At 39.5% G+C, this 24,991-nt stretch overlaps 1 protein-coding gene across 1 annotated transcript in view; it reads right to left on the reverse strand.

The window, feature by feature from the left end:
* The window catches only part of LOC134540746 (alpha-amylase-like), a 34,482-nt gene extending 13,658 nt beyond the window's left edge, over positions 1–20,824 (reverse strand). Inside the window, exons 1-7 of the mRNA XM_063383642.1 lie at positions 20,597–20,824; positions 15,238–15,389; positions 10,777–10,945; positions 8,420–8,535; positions 6,706–6,818; positions 2,571–2,696; positions 1,791–1,906 (exon numbers count right to left, since the gene is read on the reverse strand). Coding sequence (XP_063239712.1) covers positions 1,791–1,906; positions 2,571–2,696; positions 6,706–6,818; positions 8,420–8,535; positions 10,777–10,945; positions 15,238–15,389; positions 20,597–20,779 — 975 coding nt within the window. The 5' untranslated portion in view covers positions 20,780–20,824. The remainder of the gene's footprint in view (positions 1–1,790; positions 1,907–2,570; positions 2,697–6,705; positions 6,819–8,419; positions 8,536–10,776; positions 10,946–15,237; positions 15,390–20,596) is intronic.
* Between the last annotated feature and the right edge of the window lie 4,167 nt (positions 20,825–24,991).

Below are 24,991 nucleotides of genomic sequence, written 5' to 3' on the forward strand. Positions count from 1 at the left end.
ATGACACCTATTTATTGGCTACTGACCCGTGAGACGTCTCAACTAGGCTGTCCGTAATTCGGCACTTTCTTGGTTTAGTTTTTCCCATTGGCTCACAGTTCCCCGGAAAAAATGAGGGCCAATCGCAGAAGCGGTACGAAGGTATAGTTGTTTTGAAGGTAACCTATCGCGAAACGAATCCGCGAATATTGCATGTCTCTACGTGATAAGGCTATATTAAGCTAAGTGAGGTTTTAGCTTGAAAACTCGGGTTAGTTATACTCTTAACAAGGAAAATAATGGAGGTTACAAATTAGGCAGAGTTAAAATAAATTGTAACAATAGAATAGCATGTAAAGAGAATATTAGGTAACGACATTCTTAGGCAAGTTAGCTCAATGTGTAAAGTAGAAAAGGTAACTTGCAACTAACAGGCTTATCACTGGCAGAATTCGATTGGCTGACATGAACGGAAAGGGAGGTTCATATTTCCGTAGCGTATCGGGAATTCAGTTCTGCTCTTTTTTCCTGAGAATTAGCTTAAGAGTAAATTGGAACAGAATGTATGAGGCACAACGTGTACACTTCACCAGCAACGGACTCCGACCTCATTGAAGCGGGACAAAATCGCCCCTCCCCCCCCCCCCAAAAAAGTAAGATTACGTTGAGAGTTTAAAGTCATGCGGTTTTTCGCAGAGGTTTAAGATGAATTTCAAGATTTTTGTAGGACATTGCAGTTTTGCGCTCTTTGCCATGGAAAAAAATGCAAAATAAAAATAATCAAAAATAAACCCACAGAAACCTTGCCAAAATCAGCTGATGTCAAACAGATAGACCTAACGACGAACATAAACAAGTATTATGGACAACACAACATAAACAGCATAGACTAACATATTCAAACTTAAATAACAGACAGCACAAGAATTCCGTGGAAGAAATTTAGCCATGAAAAAAAATAATAGCACAGGCGAACACGGTGTGCTAAAAATGACGGTAAAGTTTCAACAATAACAGTAAATGCAAGGCAGACATCAAAACCTGAACAACGCAGCAAATATGCGAACCACAACGATGAAGACAAACAGATGATGATGGACAACTAAACGACAAACAGAGTATGTTTCCTGTGACAAAAACAGTTGCGACATTTCGGGAAATGGTGTCTGTCAAGTGTCCTCAGGACCGGGAAACACTGAAGGTATTCCTGCCGGGGAAGCGTGTGTTGGTGGAGGGGGGGAGGAGAGGGAAGGAATCAGGGACAGTACAGTCGTGCCCAGAACACTGTAGCCGGGCACGTACCGGGACTCGCTGGCAGATGACGTCAGGGGTGTATGTGTGTCAGCGAGGCGGGATGATAAGCGCGACGCTCGCTGGTGCTTCTAGCGCGGTGTCTCCTCTGAACCGGCGCGCAGTCTTCTCGTCGTGCACAGGACAACTGTGAGATTTGAGCGGTGACCGTAACATTATATGGCGGAGAAATGAAGATAAAGGAGTAACACAAGTCCCTTAAGTGCTTTTAAGAATCTCTACCGGTTGTTTCACGCCTAAAAATTACTCTGAAAACATGAGTTTTTAGCCATTTCAACTCTTCTAAAAATACAGTTTAAAACCTTAATCCGAATCCAAAAGTACTTTTCGGTCCTCAGCGAACTCTTGAATGCTTTTCGAAGTGCAGACCCTCACTCGGATATCTGGAAAAGTTTCGAAACTGCTGTGGTTTTTCCTGAAGCTCTGCGCACCGCGTGGCGCCCGGGTGGGTCGGGGGGCCTTAAGGGCCAATGTCCGTGCGCCAGGAAGCGGGAACTGACCTTGTAGAGACGGGGACTCTTGTACGTGATGATCTCCGAGCCGCCGGTCCTCTGTGTGTCGTGGTTGTCCACAAACACCAGGGAGTCGTCGCTGGCGGCGAAGCCCCAAGCCGTCCCTTAGGGCACAGGGAGGTCACAGAGGTCACCGACATTCACTTTCCAAATGTCAACGACTTTAATGTTGTCAGGTTGCCTGTAAATACCGAACAGTTCCCGGATTCCCCCAAAAAGTAAGAGCGTTGAAATTACAGCATTGAGGTGCCACTCTTTATCTTACTTGCTTTGTGGTAAGATGTAATTAAATGCGTATTTGATTTTATCATCTGATATTAATTTGAATTTATTTGAAAAAAAAGCTTCCTTGCTTTTCTATTCATTTTATAAATATTATGTACATCTTAAGTTCCAGATATTGTACGAGACTCTGTATCGATAAGTTTAAGAAGTTGTGCTTAACTGATAGTAGAGGATATGGACTAGAGTCATTTTGATTTGTACTTGTCTAGTTGTGTTCCATCACCTTCTTATGCATGTGAACGAATTTGTAAACACCCTGATCACACTGCGTTAAATGTTAAAAAAATATTCAAATATTTTTTAAAAACATTAAAAATTATATAAATTAAGATTATATGGACGGCTTGCTCATAAAGATAAGTTATAATACCTTATGATCTAAAGGGATGTTTTTGTCAAAAAAAAAGATAAAAATTTGCACATCACTTATGCACCTTGACTGATCCACGGGGAGACAGAAATGATGTTTTCTGACGGACTCACCGAAGTTCTTGAAGTACTTTATGGGGTTGTTGCCTTGGAAGGCGTTCCCCACCTCCTTGCCGTAGCGGAACTCGCACACTCGCCCGAAGCCAGTGTACTCGCTCTTCTTCACCGCCTCGGTGCCGGCTGCAAGGAGACACCACCATAACCAGCCGTCTTCACCTCCCAAGACAGCGACCACATCTTTCCCTACTTGTAATAATGCAACGTTTTCGTGACGAGAAAATTGTTGACGGTGCAATTTGCAGTAACATGCCTGAGACCACTAAATACTTACTGTTCCTTTTATTTCACACGTAAATACTATTGACACGCTACATTCGTAGCAGGGCATAGGTTTTTTTTAAAAGAAAAATTCAGATCAGAACTTATTAAATTTGTTTAAATTGTATTAATGTCATTTTATTAACATGAAATATTCCATATATTGTTTGAACTTGCACACACTAGAAATATTTCATGGATGTAATCAACAAAACTTATTCCTACTATATTTACTAAAAAAACTTTCAAGGCAATAATAAAATTATTTAAAAAAGAATTGAGTAAATTTGAAAGGTTGTCATTGCAATATAATTACTTTGTTCCACTATGTAAATTTGATATTTTTATTGAATTATTTTTCTCTATAACTTTTATATATTTTAATATTTAAATCTAAATGGGAATGAAATAATAACCAACTATATATTTTTTTTCTTATAATGTTTATTTTTTATTTTTCAAGAATAAAAACAGATAAAAAAGACTATGTCGTACCTCAGTTCTCAAAATTAATACAAATGGTCTAAGCATCCTTCTGCAACTGTTTTTTTCGGTCATTGCTTGTAAACAACTTCATGTGACTTCCAGTGTTTGAAAACACAAATTATGTGATGATTTTCCAGTGACAGTTGGGAAATAGCTACCACTGATACTTCTTTTAAGAATTCTAAAACTTAGACAAATTACGGAACTTAAGACTATATCCGATTTTTTTGTGTATACACCATTTAGGGTATATACTGTTTGTCGTAGAGAAAAAGCAAAAATAAAATTGGCAAGAAACATGAATACAAAAACACACAGAACACACAGAAAACCAGCCAAATTGGGCCGCTGTCAAAAAGCAAATCTATAGACAGCAAAAAAAAAATCCGTTGAAGGGATTAGTCGGAAAAAAATATTACAGCTCGGACGAAAACAGTGAGTTGATAACGACAAGACAGTCGTTAAAAGAACATTAAAAAAGTAACCTTGGACAACACACACATACCCAGCGATGATACTTATCAGTAAAGACCGAAAAAATTCGCGAATTCTTTTTGCGATATGCTAGAATGCAAATAATTCTATTTTTATGCAACTTCTGCCATTGGTTCTCTATTAACCTGAATGACTGTGGGCCAATTATAGACCCTCAGTCAAAGCATTATCGAATCACGAGTCTCCTAATTGAGACACCTCACAAGTCAGCAGCCAATGAACAGGCGACGTTTGCCCGAGTGTGCACAGGAACGATGAGTCTATCCTGGAGGTCATTGAAACCGCGAATTTTTCCAGTCCCTACTTATCAGATAGTCTCGACAATACAAAGACGACAGCATATACGAACACAGGAGGATTCCTGCGAACAGCAGCGAAGTTTGGGAAACATCAAACACAAACAGACCTAGGAAGTCTACTTTGCTCGTCCACGCGATCATAATTGTGTTTTACAGACTATCTGTTTAGTTTCTTCGTCGTCGTGTTCATCTGGTTGACTCTGTGTTGTTCAGAGTTGTTGTTTGTCAGTATTTTTTGTCTCGTTTTAGCTGTCTAGTCATCATTTGTCTGTTTTGTAAATTGTTTTCGACTAATTCCTTCTACAGAATTCTTTGAGCCATTTAGGAATTAAATGTTTGACATCGCCTGATATTGGCTTGTATTCAGCGTGTTTGCGTATTCATCTCTATGTCCAGTAATGAGGTTACTTAATGACATACAGTGTTTACCAGTAAAAGCGCAATCCAAAAAAATTTGGTTGTCTGTAAAGTCGGTTTACGGACGATAGTTTAACGTGACAACGTCATAACAAAACATTGATGAAATGATTTCATACGTTTATGAATAAAATTGAATAATTTTTATTGAATTATCAATATTTTGTATGGATACAAAGAAGGAGTGAAATGAAATCTACAATTTAATTGATATATTTACTTTTTTTCACTCATTAATTCAAATATGTTTATTACTTAAACGAAGATATTATTTTAACTATAACTTTTATACATGTTTGCTATTTAACTTCTTTCAATCTGTGATATTCTGTTAGGGATAAGACGATGATAGGAAAAGTAGGAAACGAATGGGAGTGTTTCAAGGATGATGTGAAGGAAAATGGCTTACCCAACACCAAGATGCAGTCAAAAATAATATATTTGCGCCACGGACTCTGCAGCAATGCTAGGAGGAACGGGTTAGCAAAGAGAAATGAAAATGTTACATTGAAATGCATGAAAACAAGAATTACGCCACGGACTCGGTCGCAATGCTAGGAGGTTCAGGTTAGCAAAGAGCAATATAAAATGAGCATAACGGGACACAGCGAAACGGGACAATGTGCGTAACGGGACACTTTTCCGTGCGTGCAGCCGGCGTTTATCGATTTGTTAGACGTTGTCACGTCAAAAAGTGGCGTTAGTTTTTCAGTACTCATCAAAGACGTACAAAATATAATCTCAGTAAAGCGAAAATTCATGCGTTCTTATGTTGCAAACACACTTAAAATACGAAACTCAGACACGAAATTTAACGTAGAATTCTTTAAAACAATGCCGAGCGTGATAAATATACTGAAACTGTGGTTTCATCTACATTCCTGGACGAAAATCACACTAAGTTTTCGCACCTGCCACTAGAATTCGTTGCCGGAGCAGCTGGTGACTATTGAATTGTTCGATTTGAAGAGCGAAGGGTTAAACTTTATAATGCAACGGCTCCGCTAAAAGCGAAAAAGCCTAGAATAAGTACTAATCCTTGGCTTTGGAGCTGATTTTCGACAAATAATTTTACGTCAACATCATTGAACAGTTAAAAATTTAAAGTTTCCCTTTGGCTTTGTGAAATTTTGTACGCACCACCTGCCACAGATGGCAGTATTGTGGTTACATATTTCCGTTTCGTGTGACTTACGTTTCATTCATAAAATTATTCCTACCAAATACCGTATACCAAGAACTAAGATGTTACACAATTGCAATCTTCGAGAACTTCAATGTCAGTACGTTACGGCCGGGGCCAATACTGTTTTCTACCCTAATTTGTTTTCCATTTCAAGTGAATATTGAAGAGTTGTGAACAAAAATTACAAATATTCTTGTTAAAACTATATTTATGTTTAAAAATCCAGCGAAATTGCCAGATTTTACTGTACTTACTTTGCATGAAACATATTTATTTCCTGTGTGAAGAGTAAACATTAAATTAATCTTCTAAATTTCAACACTCATTCGAATAAAGGAATATATTATACACAGAGACCGGAAAATTTCGCGAATTCATTTCGCGATAGGCTAAAACACAAATCGTTATACCTCAGTGCTGACTCTGCTATTGGTTCACAATTCACCTGGATGACTCTGGGCCAATGAGAAACACCCAACCAAAGATTTATCGAATCACGGGCTGCTACGCTGGAACGTATCACAAGACAGCAGGCAATGAGTGGGTGGCATTTGACTGAGTGTACGTAGAACTACGGAGTTCATCCTACAGGTCATTGAACCCGCGAATTTTTCCGGTCCCTAATTATTAGAGACCTGCAAAATTCGCGGGTTCAATGACCTCCAGGATAGACTCCAATATCCACTACACACTCGGGCGAATGCCAACTGTTCAATGGCTGCTGACTTGTGAGTCATCTCGACTGGGTGGCTTGTGATTCGACACTTCTATGAGTGAGGGGGTCTAGTTGGCCCTCAGTCCTCCAGATTAACAGTGAACCAATGACAGAAGCAGCACTAAGGTGTAATTATTTGAATTTTAGCATAAAACGAAATGAACCCGCGAATTTTTCAGGTCTCTAATTATACGCCTGACGACGCGAAAAAAAAAAATTGGGCACCCCCACGGATTTTATTTTTCTGGCGCGCGCCCGAGTAGGTCTACTCACTGTAGTCGATGACCTCCTGGTAGACGAACGGCCTTCCTCCGCCGCTGATGTCGTTCACCTTGCCGTAGATGTACTGCAGGTCGCTGGGCCACATGTGCTTGGCCGCGTCCACCCTGCAAGGTCAGAGGTCAAGGTCATCCGAGATGGCCGCCGTGACGTTGCACTCCAATATGGCGGATCGGCTCCAGACTCCACACCTTGAACCCTGCCGCCGGATTCTATTTTATTCACTACTCTTGTATACATTGCATTCTAAGAAAAACTAAGAAAATATAAAATTCTTACTATATTTAAAAAACATTGATTAGCCATATAAATTTATATCATAAGAACTGTTGGGACACCAACCCAAGCACTTATGATGTAAAATGGCAAAAAAACTATTTTAAAAAAAGTCAAAAATTAACGCATCACGTTAGCAGGATTCTGGTTTGACTTTTTGGACACAGATAGTATCTACTTACACCTTGATTGATTCAGCACATATCACACCTTTAACCTTTACTGATCTGGCACTTATCGGACCTGTCTGTGCCTTGACTTCCTACGTTGACCGAGTCTAGTGTTTTCTGATGCGCTCCGTTCGCGTATAGCCTTCGTTTGCCAACTTTTTATTTTAAAATATTTTATTCCTTAAATCAATAAAATAAAATAGTTTTCCAAGAACCACACACAGCACTTGAGTTTTTCATGGCTTTAAGAAAAGATTTTAACTTATAAAGGATACACTACATATTAAGAGCTTGAAGACGAAAGCTATAAAGTAACGGTTAATCGAAAATGGTTTACCACACGGTTTTATGCAAATCGATTAACATTAAATTTTCCTTTAAGTTATAAAAACAATAAAAATGTATATACTTACTTGTTTTGTAGAAAAAAATTTCAAATAATTTTGATTACATTAAGAGTTTAATTAAAATCAGGTACAAAAACTTGAAATATAAGAAGATAATTTAAGATACAATCACGTTAAGGAGGCAGTCGGGGAAAAATGTTCGTGCAACTTAGTATACGTGATAAAAGAGAAAATTCGTTGGCAATTTAAACTTCGACACTTAAGTAGGCTATGTCATTAGGGGTAAAGTGGCAGAAAGAGTGATAGAAAAAGAGATAGAAGACAGTTTTCTAAATTATTATTACTTGCTGTTCAAAAACTCACATCAAGAAAAACTTTGCATGTTACAGTTTTTTAAAACAACTCTGCCACTTGGAACACGCCTAATCTCTGAACGAAATATGAAACTCATAACAGGCAGCGCTATCTGTGCGGGAAATGTAGGGCCTGTCTCTACAGCGCTCTCTACGCTGCTGGTTGAACAAGGAGGGACGCGAGCGTGACAGTAGCAAATATAAAATTCAAGGTACTCACAACCGACTTATAGGATACATATATTATATATTTAATAAAAATAAGCGCGTGCGCAAACTCTCCGTTTTATTATTTCGTTCATCTATCTCTATTAGCTCTATTTTTTTGCACATGGGATGAATCATCGCACAAATAGGAGAACGAAAATGAGCCCAGCAACGTATATGTCACAGTGCTCTCTTCATATCTCTTAGGCCGAGTACCTATTCTCGGTCCTTGTCATTTTACAACAATGTTTCACGAAAAGGTTGCATTAAAATTAGGTCTTTTAAATTGTACTCTCATCGCGGCCAAAGAAGTTTCACTTGAAAAAAGCGCGGGATGCGTGCAACATCGCCTCACCTGAAGCCAGTGACTCCGTCCGCCACGAGGTTGTTGAGGAAGTCGATGATCTTGCCCCTGACGTAGTCTTGGCTCTGGTCCAGATCGTGCAGTCCCGTGAGCTCGCAGTTCCGCACCTCAACATCGACATTTAAAACTGATTTAAAAAAAAAATGGTTGTCTGTAAAGTCAATTTACGGACGATATTTTAACGTGACAACGTCATAACAAAACATTGATGAAATGATTTCATACTTTTATGAATAAAATTGAATAATTTTTATTGAATTATCACTATTTTTTTATGGATACAAAGAAGGAGTGAAATGTAATCTACAATTTAATTGATAAGTTTACTTTTATTTGCACTCATTAATTCAAATATGTTTTATTACTTTAACGAAGAGATTATTTTAACTATAACTTCTAGGTATACATGTTTGCTATTTAACTTCTTCCTATCTGTGTTATTCTGTTAAGGATAGGACGATGATTGGAAAAGTAGGAAACGAATGGGAGTGTTTCAAGTTTAATGTTCCTCGAAAAAGTAAAATCGATGGTTGTTCCAATCGAGTGGAAGAAAGATGCGGCGTAAGCGTACAATGAGCGTAACGGGACACAGAGTAACGGAACAATGTGCGTAACGGGACAATGAGTCATCTTTTTTCGTGCGTGCAGCCAGCGTTTATTGATTTATTAAACCTTATCACATCAAAAGAATACACGGCTCTTTTGTACTGTTTGTCGAATTGTGAGTGCCCCGGTATCACAGAGAGATCTGAAAAATCTCTTGAGGCATAAATACGTTTGGTGAAAGCTTTTTCGTTCGAACATTAGTCATTCCTCCTTCAGTACATAGGTACAAGATTATGCGAGTCTCAACACTAACTCATAAAACTGGAAATATTTCTTACGTAAACTTTCAGCTGTATGTGGAAGAAATTATAATTTGTAGGTAACAGACCTACCTGATACTTGCATGCAGTATTTTTTGGTGTAGCAAATACGGACCATTGTTTAAGAAAAGAGCGACTCATGTCGTAGGCATGAGTTGTTGATTGTGTAGTTGGTGATGAAACAGGTGTACAATCCGGGTGAACAGTATTTTATATGTTTTTCTTAATATTATGTTACCAATACCGATTTACATGGGTAAAATAATTAAAGCTAGTAATGAAACAGGCGTACTACATCGTTAGTATGTTTTAGTCTCGTATTAGTCTACAGATACTGAAACCAACCGACATTGATGGCATCGTAACTGGTACTGATTGAAAAGTTGGTGTAGAGGATAAATGAGGTAAGTGCATGTTAGGGTAGTTCATGTTGTAGGTGTCAATAGTATATTCATACTCAAACCGACTCACATTATGGCAACATAGTATTTAATTATGGAGTAAGTGGCATTGAGGTTGGGGGAGGTGTATGGCAAGGTAAGGTGGTTCATGTCTACGTGTAATTATTCTAATCTTACTTAAGCCTACTCACATTAGTGAAATTGTAGTGTTTACTAATGGAACAGGTGAATTGGAAGTTGGAGGAGGTGTATGCCATTGTAAGGTAGTTATTGTTGTAGGTGTCACTAGACTAAAGTTCTAATAAACCAACTTAACTTTGCTGCATAGTTTTATTTGGTAGATTTTTGATGTGTATAACTAATAAAGTAGTTTAATATTGAAGGTGTCGTCAGGATAATGTTTGCATAAAACGAACAACACGAGGACATCATTTTAGATGGTGATGGAGCAGGTATGTGCGGACGTTGTTGGGTGTAAGATGATAGGGTAGCTAACCCGACAATGGACTTTGCGTCATTGAAGTATTTGCTGATGTATCAGGTGGTGTAAAATTTGGAGGAGATATATGGCATTGTAGGAAAATTCACGCTGTTTGTGTCCTTAGTTTAAGGTTTTTAAAACCAACTCACATAGTTGGTGATAGGGTAGGTTGTGTGAAAGTTGGAGAAGGTGTATGGCATGGTAGCGTAGTTCATGTTGAATGTGTCACCAGCCTATGGTTTTTAAAACCAACACCATTGGTGGCATCATAGTATTTACTGATGGCGTGGAGTTTTGAGGTGTACTGCATAATAGGGTAGTTAATGTTTTGGGCGTAATTATTTTAATCTTACTTAAATCAATACAAAGGTGGCATCGTTGTATTTTTATTGATGAGAAAGGTGGCGCGGAAGTAAGATAAGGTGTACGGCGTTGTAGGGTCGTTAATGTTTTTGTTTAAGGTTTCTATAACCCATTCTCATAGGAGGCATTTGATCTGGTGCTAGAAGCAGGTGGCGTGAAAGTTAGAAGAGGTGTATGGCATGGGTAGGGTAAATTATTTTGTAGGTGTCAGTCGCTTGTTTCTATAAACCGACTCACGTTGGAGGCATCGTTGTAGTTGGTGATGGAGCAGGTGGAGTGAAAGTTTTCGGAGGAGTACGGCACAGTTGGGTAGTTCTTGTTGTTGCAGTCGCATGAGCTTCCACCGACACCAGACAAGCCGTCCCAGTTGCCTGTCATGTGGTTGAACACCACGTCGACGTAGATCCTGCAAATACGGGGGCATTATTTTGTGGCGATGCTTATACGTAGGGGCATGCAGATTTCGCGAAAAGATTTCGAGACTAGCTGAAAGTTAAAACACTGTAGCATCGTCTGTGTTTCGTGATTGGGTGAGTTTCTTCCAGATACATATCGATTGTAACAACACCAATCACTAGAGACCTGCAAAATTCGCGGATTCGATGGCCTTCAGGATAGACTGTACATACCCCTGTACACTAGGGCAAATAATGCAAGTTCATTGGCTGCCGACTTGTAAGTCGTCTCAGCTGGTTTGTCTGTGATTCGAACCTTCTTTGGTTGAGGGTTTATAACTGGTTGAGATTCGTCCAGATGAACAGTAAGCCAATACCAAAATTATCTAAGAGTTATATGAGTTTTAATTCTAGCCTATCACCGAATGAAACCGCGAATTTTGCAGATCTCTATAATCACAGTAATTCAGTGCGAAAGTTAACGCGTCCTGAGTGGCTCGATCAAATAAGGCAACAACTTCTCTCGCAGACGGCTGCCAATCACAAGGAAGAAACCACAGTTTCGGTTATACCTTGTTGCAGTCTATTAAGCGTTCAGATATTTTCGCGAAAAACGCCTGCCCCTACTTATACGTAACAAACCAGGGGTAGTAAAACTCAATACTAAAAAATTCTGAATGAGATAGAGACAAACACGTAAATATAAACTAAAATAGCAATATGTAAAATTTAATATTTGGTAAACATTTGAGTGTTATTGAAAATGACAATGAAAAATAAACGTACCGAAAACAATTTTTACCCTTTGTAAAATTTCTCATGTATGCGGCCAATATCTTCAGTGTATATTTTTCAACTTAGAGTAATCGTCTGATGCACACGATCAGAAACTGGGAATTTACATCCGAATTAAACTTTTTGCTGTTTTTAAATAATTGGTATGTGAAAAAAATATTAAAAATCTATATATAACTAAACAATAATATATAATATTAAATATGAGTTGAATGAGAAATCAGAAACTACAAATAAAATTAAAACATAACATTAATTTTAACAATTTACAGAAGGTAATGATAACATTGCATTTAATAAAACTGAGTTTGGAGTATCGATTATAATTAGGTTCTTCTTAATTGCTTGACATACAGAAGTAAAATATTATTTTATCTCTCTTTTTACGTCATTTAATATCTTATATGTCGTGAAGGGAAACAGTGCTTGTAAATTTATATCAGAATTTCGGGCACCTTAAACGAGTTTTTATTTCTCGTGTTGTGATTGGAACGGGACTGAATCTAACCGCATCTAATATAATTTGTGGACCTTTTATGTATTTTTGTATTCAACTCCTTTGAAATAAGATGTTAAAATGAGATAGCGTTCCATTTTTCATCTTTATGTATCTGGTTGTACTTAGAGTTATATGGCTACGCTTCCTTAAATGAAAATTATATTTGATACTTTCGTTCTGGATTTCTTATGTGATTCGGCTAAGAAGTTACTTTACAGTAACAAATAACTAGTGTAGTAATTAAAAACTGATAAATTAAGGCATCGAAAAAGCTTTGCTTGATTGGTGTGGTTAAAATACATGTTTCAGTTTGTAAAGGCTTTTCTAGCTTAAATGAGTGTAATATGTAACTAATGATATTTCATTGTAACACGATAGATGTTTATAAAAAAAATCGTATTCCTAGGCGTGTTAAATTTTTTTTTCTGGTAGTGTTTGATCAATCTATAATTAAATAGTTTTAGATTTTAATAAACTGCACAATTGCTTGAGTAGAAATAATTTCATGGATACATTTTTTTAGTTAGGTCTAAGACAATTAGTTTCCCACAAATCTAGTATATTTTACAAATTACCATTTAATTTTGAAATACATTTCGTCTTTATTTACGTCGTAACAGGACGGTCTGTGTGTTAGTTGCATACTAAGAACGTGTTATATTTGAAGAATAGTACTAACACCATGCAAAGTAAAAATAAAAAAGATCTAAAAATTGTCCATTAGGGAACCCCATTACACACATGCTATCAGAGCATAACTTACATTATTAAGTAACTCATTTAAAGGTCTAAAAAATGAAAACCCTAGAAACGAAATAATATAGTATGTAACAGACATAAATTTAATTTTCGATATGTTAAATGCAAGATGATAAAATTTGTGCAGAAATATATTTTATTAGTTAATCATAATGTCAAACAAATTCATTAAAAAATAACTGCACACACAAATTCATTAAATTAGAACTTATTGACACCAAATTTAATTTCAATTTAGACTAAGCAAGGAGAAAGACTTGCTTCAAATAAAAATTTTTATTTCTCACTTTTAATTGCCAACACTATAAAAATAATCAAGCACTAAACTGTTGACTCAGTAAACGGAACAGTATTAAATAAATTACGCAAAAGAAATGAGTTTAGTTTTGCTGAGCCAATGCGGAAATGAGTTGCTTTAGTAATAGAATAGATGAGAGTAGAAAAATGAGGATTAGAAGTAGTAGACTTGGGTTGATAAGAAGGAAGAGAGGGAGAATGAGAGGGAAGAAGAGAGGTTAAATGAGAGTGTGGAGGAGATGGGGGTGAGGAAGGAGTATATTACGAAGGAGAGGGAAGAAAATACAGATAGAGAGACTTGAGAAGAGTAAGATGGTGAGCAAGGGGGTGAGGGAGAAGGGCGGGTAGAAGTATACTAAGAAAAAGTGGGAGGAGGTAGATGAGTAAACTAAGTAGGAGAGGGATGACGAAAGAGAGGAGTAGACTAGGGTGGCAAGGAAGTAAGAGGTGGAAAATAAGAGGGAGAAGGGAAAGAAACAGACTGAGTAGAGGGAGGAGGAAAGGAGGAGTAGAGGTAGTAGTAAAGTCAAGAGAGTGGAGGAGAGGGAGAAAGCGAGCAAGAAAAGGAAGGAGTATAATAAGAAGGAAAGGGAGAAGGAAAGGGATGATGAGTGGGGAAAAAAGTGGTGGAGAGTAGAGGGAGGAGTATACTTAGGTGGTGAGGTAGGAGGAAAAGGAGGCGTAGACTAAGGTAAAAATATAGGAGGGGAGGGAGAAAGTGAGTGAAGAGTATTGGGAATAGGTGAGGAAGGCCTATACTAAGGGGAGAGATATGGTGAAGAGGGTGGACATGTTGGCGGCAGGAGTCAAATGGGGAAGTGGTTGAGGAGTAAACTAGGGAGGAGTAAACTAAGGAGGAGTAAACTAAGGAGGAGCCAACTAAGGAGGAGTCAACTAAGGAGGAGTAAACTAAGGAGGAGTCAACTAAGGAGGAGTCAACTAAGGAGGAGTCAACTAAGGAGGAGTAAACTAAGGAGGAGTCAACTAAGGAGGAGTCAACTAAGGAGGAGTAAACTAAGGAGGAGTCAACTAAGGAGGAGTAAACTAAGGAGGACTAAACTAAGGATAACTAAACTAAGGAGGAGTCAACTAAGGAGGAGTCAACTAAGGAGGAGTCAACTAAGGAGAAGTAAACTAAGGAGGACTAAACTAAGGAGGAGTAAACTAAGGAGGAGTCAACTAAGGAGGAGTCAACTAAGGAGGAGTAAACTAAGGAGGAGTAAACTAAGGAGGAGTCAACTAAGGAGGAGTCAACTAAGGAGGAGTAAACTAAGGAGGAGTCAACTAAGGAGGAGTAAACTAAGGAGGAGTCAACTAAGGAGGAGTAAACTAAGGAGGAGTCAACTAAGGAGGAGTAAACTAAGGAGGACTAAACTAAGGATAACTAAACTAAGGAGGAGTCAACTAAGGAGGAGTCAACTAAGGAGGAGTCAACTAAGGAGAAGTAAACTAAGGAGGACTAAACTAAGGAGGAGTAAACTAAGGAGGAGTCAACTAAGGAGGAGTCAACTAAGGAGGAGTAAACTAAGGAGGAGTAAACTAAGGAGGAGTCAACTAAGGAGGAGTCAACTAAGGAGGAGTAAACTAAGGAGGAGTCAACTAAGGAGGAGTAAACTAAGGAGGACTAAACTAAGGATTAGTCAACTAAGGAGGAGTCAACTAAGGAGGAGTAAACTAAGGAGGAGTAAACTAAGGAGGACTAAACTAAGGATTAGTCAACTAAGGAGGAGTCAACTAAGGAGGAGTAAACTAAGGAGGAGTCAACTAAGGAGGAGTAAACTAAGGAGGAGTCAACTAAGGAGGAGTCAACTAAGGATGAGTCAACTAAGAAGGAGTAAACTAAGGAGGACTAAACTAAGGATAACTAAACTAAGGAGGAGTCAACTAAGGAGGAGAGAGAGGAAGGAGGAGAGGGAGGAGTAGACCAGGGCGGAGGAGGTAGACCCGACTCACTTGACGCCGACTGCCCTGCAGCGGGACACCATGTCCTTGAAGGCGGCCTCGTCCCCGGACCGGGACACGATCTTGTAGGACATGGGCTGGTAGCGCTCCCACCACGGCCTGTTCCTCGACGTGACGGCCAGGTACTCGTTCACCGGCGACGTCTACAGCACGTACACAGCAACACCACGTCTGTACTTGAATACTTGGCAAGGAGGCGAGTGCAATCAGTAGACCAATAGACACTAATTTATTCTTCAACAATGACAGTAAATACCAAAGGATCGTTAATTTTTGAATTCAAGAAGTTCCCAAGATGACAAAATTAAAACGTTCACACTATTGCATTTTATGCTCACACGTGTTCAACGTTAGTGTTGAACTTATAAAGTATGTGTCAGCAAGTTCCTCGAAAGTCATATTTTGCAAAATAATTGACTTTTATTTTTTTGGAAAGACAAGTTGTTTCCATTTAGATGAAAACAATACTGTCCATCTACTGCATGGTACTGAACACGCGTGATTCCCGTTTAGGATTAGACATACAAATGAAGGTTCAGCAAGTTCCTAAACCAAGTTCTTAAATTATGAAAACAAATGCGTATAATCTATGAAAATTCATACATTTTAGAAGTAAAATGCAATAATTTTTTTTTTTTTAGAAGTCGTTAGCTGAACTGATATTCCACTCTGTATTGCAGCAGTTATTTTCATAATTTTAAAATTGACTGTGAGATAGGAGGGTAAGGCTAAAATATTCTTAGCTTTGGGTCTCCTTGAAATGGCCAGGTGTCTGACAATCAGGGGTAACTTCCGCAATGTGTGCTTATACTTTTAGAAACGTATTAAACATAGGTAAATAGTTGTGCCAACCAATATTTAATTTTGAAAATGTGTGTTAGCAGTTATCTTAATAATAATTTATAAGAAAAACTAAAATACATGTCAAATTCTATAGCTGTTTATTAAAATAATAATATGCAAAAAAGGGTGCTAACAAAATAATTTATTCAAGAAATATTGAAACAAAAACCACGTTTACCTTCAGAATGGGCAATTTTCTAAACTATATATATAGTTCAGTTACGAAATATCACTTTTGTGCTATACTGTGTCGTCAAAGAGACCTCGATACAATTTTTGAATTTTTATTACCAGACATCTCTTGAAAATAGTTTTTTTAAATTTATTACTGCATATAAAATTACGCTGTCGCAACAGCAGATATGGCATATTTTTCTTAAAATTTTTGTAAAAAAATATCTTATTTTCGAAATACGTATGTGCAGTTACTAGGTGTCACTTCTTGACCACCGAATGTTAAAAAGCCGTACCCCAAGTTACCCATTTTAAAAAAAGCTAACTTACTAATATAATACATTGCCACATCTTATGCTGCCTTATCTTTATGTCCATCACTAAAAATATTATGGGCATCAATTATTTGGCATTATCAAAATTTTAAAGGAGAATCAAGTAAAAGGTTCAATTCTGATACAAAACCGTGAAATTTTTTTCCTTTGGGGCTTTATAAATAATATCGTATACATTCTGCCAATACCTAATGATTTTCCAGAGTTGATACACACAATTTAAGAGGCTATTGCTTCCATTACTCTGGACTTGTTAACCAAAGTGTGGGAAGAATTGTACTTCAGGTACACACATTGAACATTTGTAAGGTAATCAAGGTCAGTTAACCTTCAATTCGACGTATAATTTGTAGTTAATTGTCTAAATTAAACTGCTATACCTACATATTGAAACTGGGACATTATTTTATGGACATCCGTAGCACTCCGAAGTGTCGCGTCATCAAGGTACCTCCAACTAACACTCGAAGCTGCGAGAACAAAGGTGTCCTAGTTACGCCACTCCACGCCACGATGCTCTCGGGTCCCGCAGAACCCTCCAGGCGAGACAGAGAGGCGCCGGACTCCACGGGCACAGAAATATGGCCACTAATGGGGGGTTCGTGTACTTGTAGTGGAAGAGGTACGGGTTTGCCCATGTGTTGGACGAGGTATCCCCAGAGTATAGCACGACCAGTGCGCGGCTCCAGCCATCTCTGGCATCCTCGCAACAGTATTTTAAACGTAGCTAGCCTAACCTGATCAACCATTCAGGAGGTAACTAGTAGTACTCCCCGAACTGAAACCTCGCAATATTACAGGGTTGGCCATGTCTGTATTTTTACAGGGTAGGTGTTTGAAGCTTTTTTTTCCTTCGGCTAAATGTTGTGCTATTTTTGTCAGATGCCCGAAACATTGGCTGAATTGCAGTGTTTGCATTATTAGAATCAGTTTTAAATGACTTTTTTTAAATGACTGTTTTTACAGACGGATATTCTGATGCATACTAACTGACCATTATCTGACGGTATCAAGCACCATTTCCGCATTGTTTTTGGCGGAAAAATATGATGATCGCGGGGCTAAAAAGTGAAAACTACATCAAAGCATGCTGTATCCTTACAATTCATAACTCCATAAGTTACAATATGTAATTATCAAAGTTAATAGTACCCACTTACTTAATATCGTGATCTATAGGGACATTTATTATGTTTGGATTCCAAGCCATACATTAAATTTATTAACATTTAATTGCTTGCTATTTTATTTAGAATGCTTTTCAGCATGTAGTATTATGATGTACATGGAAAATATTCTCTTTGGATTCCAAGACGAAAACTAATTTAGTGCATGTGATTTTAAAAGTTATTTGTGTATTTATTAAACATATGAAACACCCTTCGAATGACTTTGCTCAAGCACGAACTTGAAAAGTCCATTGGCCATACCTAAATACCTACCAAATTTCATGAATATTAAATCAATTTTTTAACAGATATCGTCAGATATATACAAACCATCTCTATATCCCTCTCTAATTCTTTATCCCTCTGTCTCTGTATTTATATGTATATAGATATGTCTATTTTATATCTACCTCTATATTTATTATACGTCTATCTATATTTTCTCTCTATATCTTTATAAAAAATGAAAATATTAATAAAAAATATGTTAATACCTATAAATAATTGTATCTATCTTTTTGCCACTCACAGGTTACATATTATGTATATTATATATAATAAACGCGCATTAATGCAATATTGTGTTAAAATTACAAAGCGATAGGTAAAGAACTATCTGTTATTTAAGATTTTGAACAAACGAACATTTACATTTTTTATTATTTACAGATTGCAAAAAAATTAAAAAAAAAAATTCTTTGTTATTTATGGATGAACCCTGTTCCTCGACAGTTACCAACAGGAGAAACGATGATGGACCACGTGAGGAGGGAGGGGAGGGGTGGGAGAGAGTGGAGATAGGGAAGGGGTGGGAAATAGGGGAAGTAGGGAAGGGGTGGAGAGAGGGGAGGTAGGGAAGGGGACGGAGAGAGTGGAGGTAGGTAAGGGGACGGAGAGAGGGGAGGTAGGGAAGGGGATGGAGAGAGGGGAGGTACGGAAGGGGACGGAGAGAGGGGAGGTAGGGAAGGAGTGGGAGAGAGGGGAGGTAGGGAAGGGGACGGAAGAGAGGGGAGGTAGGGAAGGGGATGGAGAGAGGGGAGGTAGGGAAGGGGACGGAGAGAGGGGAGGTAGGGAAGGGGACGGAGAGAGGGGAGGTAGGGAAGGGGTTGGAAAGAGGGGAGGTAGGGAAGGGGTGGAAGAGAGGGGAGGTAGGGAAGGGGATGGAGAGAGGGGAGGTAGGGAAGGGGTGGAAGAGAGGGGAGGTAGGGAAGGGGATGGTGAGAGGGGAGGTAGGGAAGGGGACGGAGAGAGGGGAGGTAGGGAAGGGGACGGAGAGAGGGGATGTAGGGAAGGGGTTGGAAAGAGGGGAGGTAGGGAAGGGGTGGAAGAGAGGGGAGGTAGGGAAGGGGATGGAGAGAGGGGAGGTAGGGAAGGGGTGGAAGAGAGGGGAGGTAGGGAAGGGGATGGAGAGAGGGGAGGTAGGGAAGGAGTGGGAGAGAGGGGAGGTAGGGAAGGGGACGGAAGAGAGGGGAGGTAGGGAAGGGGATGGAGAGAGGGGAGGTAGGGAAGGGGACGGAGAGAGGGGAGGTAGGGAAGGGGACGGAGAGAGGGGAGGTAGGGAAGGGGTTGGAAAGAGGGGAGGTAGGGAAGGGGTGGAAGAGAGGGGAGGTAGGGAAGGGGATGGAGAGAGGGGAGGTAGGGAAGGGGTGGAAGAGAGGGGAGGTAGGGAAGGGGTTGGAAAGAGGGGAGGTAGGGAAGGGGTGGAAGAGAGGGGAGGTAGGGAAGGGGATGGAGAGAGGGGAGGTAGGGAAGGGGTGGAAGAGAGGGGAGGTAGGGAAGGGGATGGAGAGAGGGGAGGTAGGGAAGGGGTGGAAGAGAGGGGAGGTAGGGAAGGGGATGGAGAGAGGGGAGGTAGGGAAGGGGACGGAGAGAGGGGAGGTAGGGAAGGGGACGGAGAGAGGGGAGGTAGGGAAGGGGACGGAAAGAGGGGAGGTAGGGAAGGGGTTGGAAAGAGGGGAGGTAGGGAAGGGATGGAAAGAGGGGAGGTAGGGAAGGGGTTGGAAAGAGGGGAGGTAGGTAAGGGGACGGAGAGAGGGGAGGTAGGGAAGGGGACGGAGAGAGGGGAGGTACGGAAGGGGACGGAGAGAGGGGAGGTAGGGAAGGGCTGGAAGAGAGGGGAGGTAGGGAAGGGGACGGAGAGAGGGGAGGTAGGGAAGGAGTGGGAGAGAGGGGAGGTAGGGAAGGGCTGGAAGAGAGGGGAGGTAGGGAAGGGGACGGAGAGAGGGGAGGTAGGGAAGGGGACGGAGAGAGGGGAGGTAGGGAAGGGGACGGAAAGAGGGGAGGTAGGGAAGGGGATGGAGAGAGGGGAGGTAGGGAAGGGGACGGAAAGAGGGGAGGTAGGGAAGGGGATGGAGAGAGGGGAGGTAGGGAAGGGCTGGAAGAGAGGGGAGGTAGGGAAGGGGACGGAGAGAGGGGAGGTAGGGAAGGAGTGGGAGAGAGGGGAGGTAGGGAAGGGCTGGAAGAGAGGGGAGGTAGGGAAGGGGACGGAGAGAGGGGTGGTAGGGAAGGGGTGGAAGAGAGGGGAGGTAGGGTAAGGGTGGAGAGAGGGGAGGTAGGGAAGGGGATGGAGAGAGGGGAGGTAGGGAAGGGGACGGAGAGAGGGGAGGTAGGGAAGGGGACGGAAAGAGGGGAGGTAGGGAAGGAGTGGGAGAGAGGGGAGGTAGGGAAGGGGACGGAGAGAGGGGAGGTAGGGAAGGGGACGGAAAGAGGGGAGGTAGGGAAGGGGTTGGAAAGAGGGGAGGTAGGGAAGGGGACGGAGAGAGGGGAGGTAGGGAAGGGATAGGAAAGAGGGGAGGTAGGGAAGGGGTTGGAAAGAGGGGAGGCACCCACCTGCACGCCGGCGAACCCCTTCGGCCCGAGGAAGCGCTCGCACTCGAGCGCTATGTCGCTGAACTTCCACTCGAAGAGGTGCACGATGGCGCTGCGGCCGCTGTCCCAGTGCGGGTCCTTCTGCGCATGCGCGCACGACAGCAGCAGCGACAGCAGCGCGGCGGCGGCGGCGACGGGCCTCATGGTGTTGCTTCCCTCGGTGCCGGCCGGACGTCGAGTGAGCCCGAGCACCCCCGCGCGCCGCTATTTATCCGCGCGGCCGGAGAGAGGAGGGGGAAAGAACCCCTCCCCCCTTGCATATCTGTCCCGAACATACCCGAACATCCCCGAAGTTCGCGAGCTCGCTCCCGCAACCACGCCGATCGCCCGGGCGACTTTGGGACGGTTTCTTTAAACTTATTACTCTTAAAAATCAGATAGCACCATAGTTTCGATCATGAATTTTCAAAATTCCAATAGTTACAGAAAAAGGTGTGTTGTACATGAATACGTGTACGTAACAGGTAATATTTTTTATACAAAATATAAAATACACTATTTTTTTATGTTAACAGAATATATTTTCACTGTAACAATTTCACACTAATGTTATATACATGTAATCGATAGATTTTGACGAGAGCTCACGACTGAAAATCAAACGAACGTCGTAGCTTCTCCGAGTCAAATGTTATACTAAATGGAAATCTGGGAAAGCAGCAAAATTACCTCAAAAGGGCAGCTCTTCCCCCTCCTCCGCACGCGTAGCTTCACAGTCCTCACTTAGCGTAACGAATTCTGTGATCCTTTAGCTATCCAGTGGTGTAAATAAATTTTGGTTGGAGTAGATAGATATGTAGCTGTAACACCAAACTGTATCCCTGGATTTTGTTATCAATCGTTTTTCGAATTGCTTCCCACTATGGAAGCAATTTTAAAGACGTATTCACGTCAAAATAGCTGTCAAAGGAATATTTACTTTTATGAAACTTTTTTATTCCGAAACTGCTTGGTCATTCGCTACGACCGCCATTGTTCTTCTGTTCTCGTGTATTAACTCAAACTTAATGCATGCTAATTGCACCCGGCCTTTTTGCGACCAGGGTATTCGCTGTGTATCTGCAGGTTTCAACTGGGCCTAACTAAACGCAGTTTTAATCCAGGTAAAAGCGTTTGTCATGGCACCAGTCGCTGTCATGGCTGGCCAATCATCGCACGAATCACGCGATGCATGTGACCCATTCCCCAGCATGAACCAAGAGTATAGGCATCGGCCTGTGACATACCTAGGTCCATCCTTATCCCTGACCCCTCCTACAAAGTACGTTAGGAAATAAATATATATATATATAGTATTTTTTTTACAAGAATTCATACGATTTAGTGATTTATTTTGAGTACACATTTTTAATGTAGCTGACTCAACTTAGCCAACTTTTCATTTTAATTACGATCTTATGAGCGTGGGGAAACCTAACCTCACCGAGAAAAAAAAAATAAAGTACGAATTTTTGCAAGAAGTTTATTTATGCAGGAGACCTAACCTAATATTCATTTCGCATTAACGAAGGAAAAATTAAAATAAAATGACAATCTGAAGTTGAATGAACGTTGAACGAGGAAAGACTAATAACATGTATTTTTGTTCATTGCTAGTAAAAAAAAAATAGTTGTCTGTAAAGTCGGTTTACGGACGATAGTTTAACGTGACAACATCATAACAAAGCATTGATGAAATAATTGCATACTTTTATGAATTAAATTGAATCATTTTTATTGAATTATCACTTTTTTGTATGGATACAAAGAAGGAGTGAAATGAAATCTACAATTTAATTGATAAATTTACTTTTATTTGCACTCATTATTTCAAAAATGTTTATTACTTTAACGAAAAGATTATTTAACGATAACTTTTATACATGTTTGCTATTTAACTTCTTCCAATCTGTGTTATTCTGTTAAGGAAAGGACGATGATAGGATAAGTAGCAAAAGAATGGGACTATTTCAAGTTTAATGTGCCTCGAAAAAGTCAAATCGATGGTTGTTCCAATCGAGTGGAAGAGAGATAGATGCGGCGCAAGCGTACAATGAGAGTAACGGGACACAGCGTAACAGGACAATGTGCGTTACTGGACCCTTTCTCGTGCGTGCAGCCAGCGTTCATCTATTTATTAGACGTCACGTCAAAATATCGCTAAGAAGAATCGTAAAGATGGGATCATGAAGTGAATATTGCTATAAACAAACATGTGTAATACCAATCAAATGAGCGTTGAACTTAATTATAACCACAAATTGTAATTTTGCAATGCCGCTAGGAAAATGAGAATTTTTTTTTTGGGGGGGGGGGGGGGGGAGATGTTATCATTTTGACTTTAAATATTTTAACCAGGCAAATATATTACACACCAACTCCCTTCTTACCGCCACGTATTCGCGAGCGTCTGACTTGTGATCAGTGAATCTCTGGTGTCTCGATACCGGCCAATGGCGAAGCGTCATAGGATAACGTTCCCCCACCACGTGATCACTGTATTGTCTCAAGAGCCGAAAAGGGGGGGGGGGGGAGGGTCAAGAGCATAATCGTTTGGCGGCGGCTTACAAACAAGCTCTCGAGTTCGGGCAAGATAACAGTTACCAGAAGGATAGCTTCCGAGATGAGTTCTACCGTCGCCGTACTATCTTTTTACGTAAGCATTTTTGAGTTGATGTTTCTTCGGACATACATACGTTATTGCTGGTTACAATGTGTTTCATATGAAACCTCAATAACGGAAAAAAAAAAAATTGGTTGTCTGTAAAGTCGGTTTACGGTTGATAGTTTAACGTGACGTCATAACAAAACATTGATGTAATGATTGCATACATTTATGAATATAATTGAATCATTTTTATGTGATTAATAAAAGAATAAATACTTAAAATTATACTAGTAATCAGATTTTTAAAATGCAAGAATAATTAACCTTTATATCCGAAATTGTTGTAATAAGCAATGAAAACCACATTACCTTTTCAATTAACTTTATAAACAGTCGACGAAACATTTCACATCTAGATGACTTGTAATTAATTTTAAAAACTGGCGTTTAGCTTTTAAGTTTAATTATAATTATGAACAAGTTTTCATATAAATAAAATATAATCAAATATTTATCATTAATTATATGAATCACAATAATTTTTTAAGTCAATTGTAACATAACCTATTATTACTGCACTCGCCGACAGCGTAACGGAACACAACGTAACGGAACAATGAGGGTAACGGGACACAGCGTAACGAAACAATGTGCGTTACGGGACACTTTTTCGTGCGTGCAGCCGGCGTTCATCGAATTTTTAGACGTTGTCACGTCATAAAAGGATAAACATCCAAACACACAGAACAAGCCAAAATCAGCGGATGACAAAAAAAAAAAAAAAAAAAAAAAAACCATAGTCCGTGCAGAAATTTCCGTCGTAGTGTCCAAAATATCTGTTAAGTGTCATAGTTGGGTTTGTCTGTCTGTCACTGAGTTGTCTTTATTCACTGTCCTTTTTGCTACTGTCTGGTAGTTGTTGGCCCAAAGCGTCCTTATGTGCTGTATTTTTTTTCCTAATAATTCCTTACACGGAATTTTCTGTGCTGTCTGTTTTTTTTGACATCCGCTGGTTTTGGCCTTTTTTTGTCCATGTGTTTACATATTCATATTTTTTGGAAGCTATGCTTCTTTAAACGCGTTATGAAAAAACAATTATGGCAATGAATTCTGACGACGCGTGCGCAGATTGCAACAAAAATATTGGACAAAAGTCTACAAGCCAATAAAAATTATATATGTAATTTTTAAATAATATACTTTAATGATTGATATTGAAAGCTTGTCCATACAGTTGAAAGCAATTGTTTATTGTGAATATTAGAAATAGAAATTGTGTTTATAAACTTTTTTAAGTGTATTGATATCTGTGTATTTACCTTCCCATATGTTTAACTGATTTGCTTATAAATTATTACATTTTTTAGCAATGAATTAAAATTAACAAATTAGAAAAAAACATTATGTTAATTTATTTCTATTATTAATACAAATATATCTCCATTATTTATTTAAATAAAAATATTTCACGTGTTTATATTATTATTTAAAACTGAGAAGTTATTTAAATTTTTACTTGACCAATAGTTTTTACAATATCGATCAGTTTTTTTATTATTTTATTTATATTAATAATTTGCATGCAAAATTAAAGTTATTTCTTTATTATGTCAAGTAAGTATACCATCTAACGCGCGTACATTGTTACACAAACCAAATTTTTGTCAGTTATTGAGATTTATTGTGACATATGTACATAGTAACCAGTAATGGCGTAAGTACGACAGAACATCTATGATCAATCTCACAAATATCAAAAACCACTGTAA

This window comes from Bacillus rossius, chromosome 17 (assembly GCF_032445375.1).
Source record: "Bacillus rossius redtenbacheri isolate Brsri chromosome 17, Brsri_v3, whole genome shotgun sequence".
NCBI classification, from domain to species: domain Eukaryota; kingdom Metazoa; phylum Arthropoda; class Insecta; order Phasmatodea; family Bacillidae; genus Bacillus; species Bacillus rossius.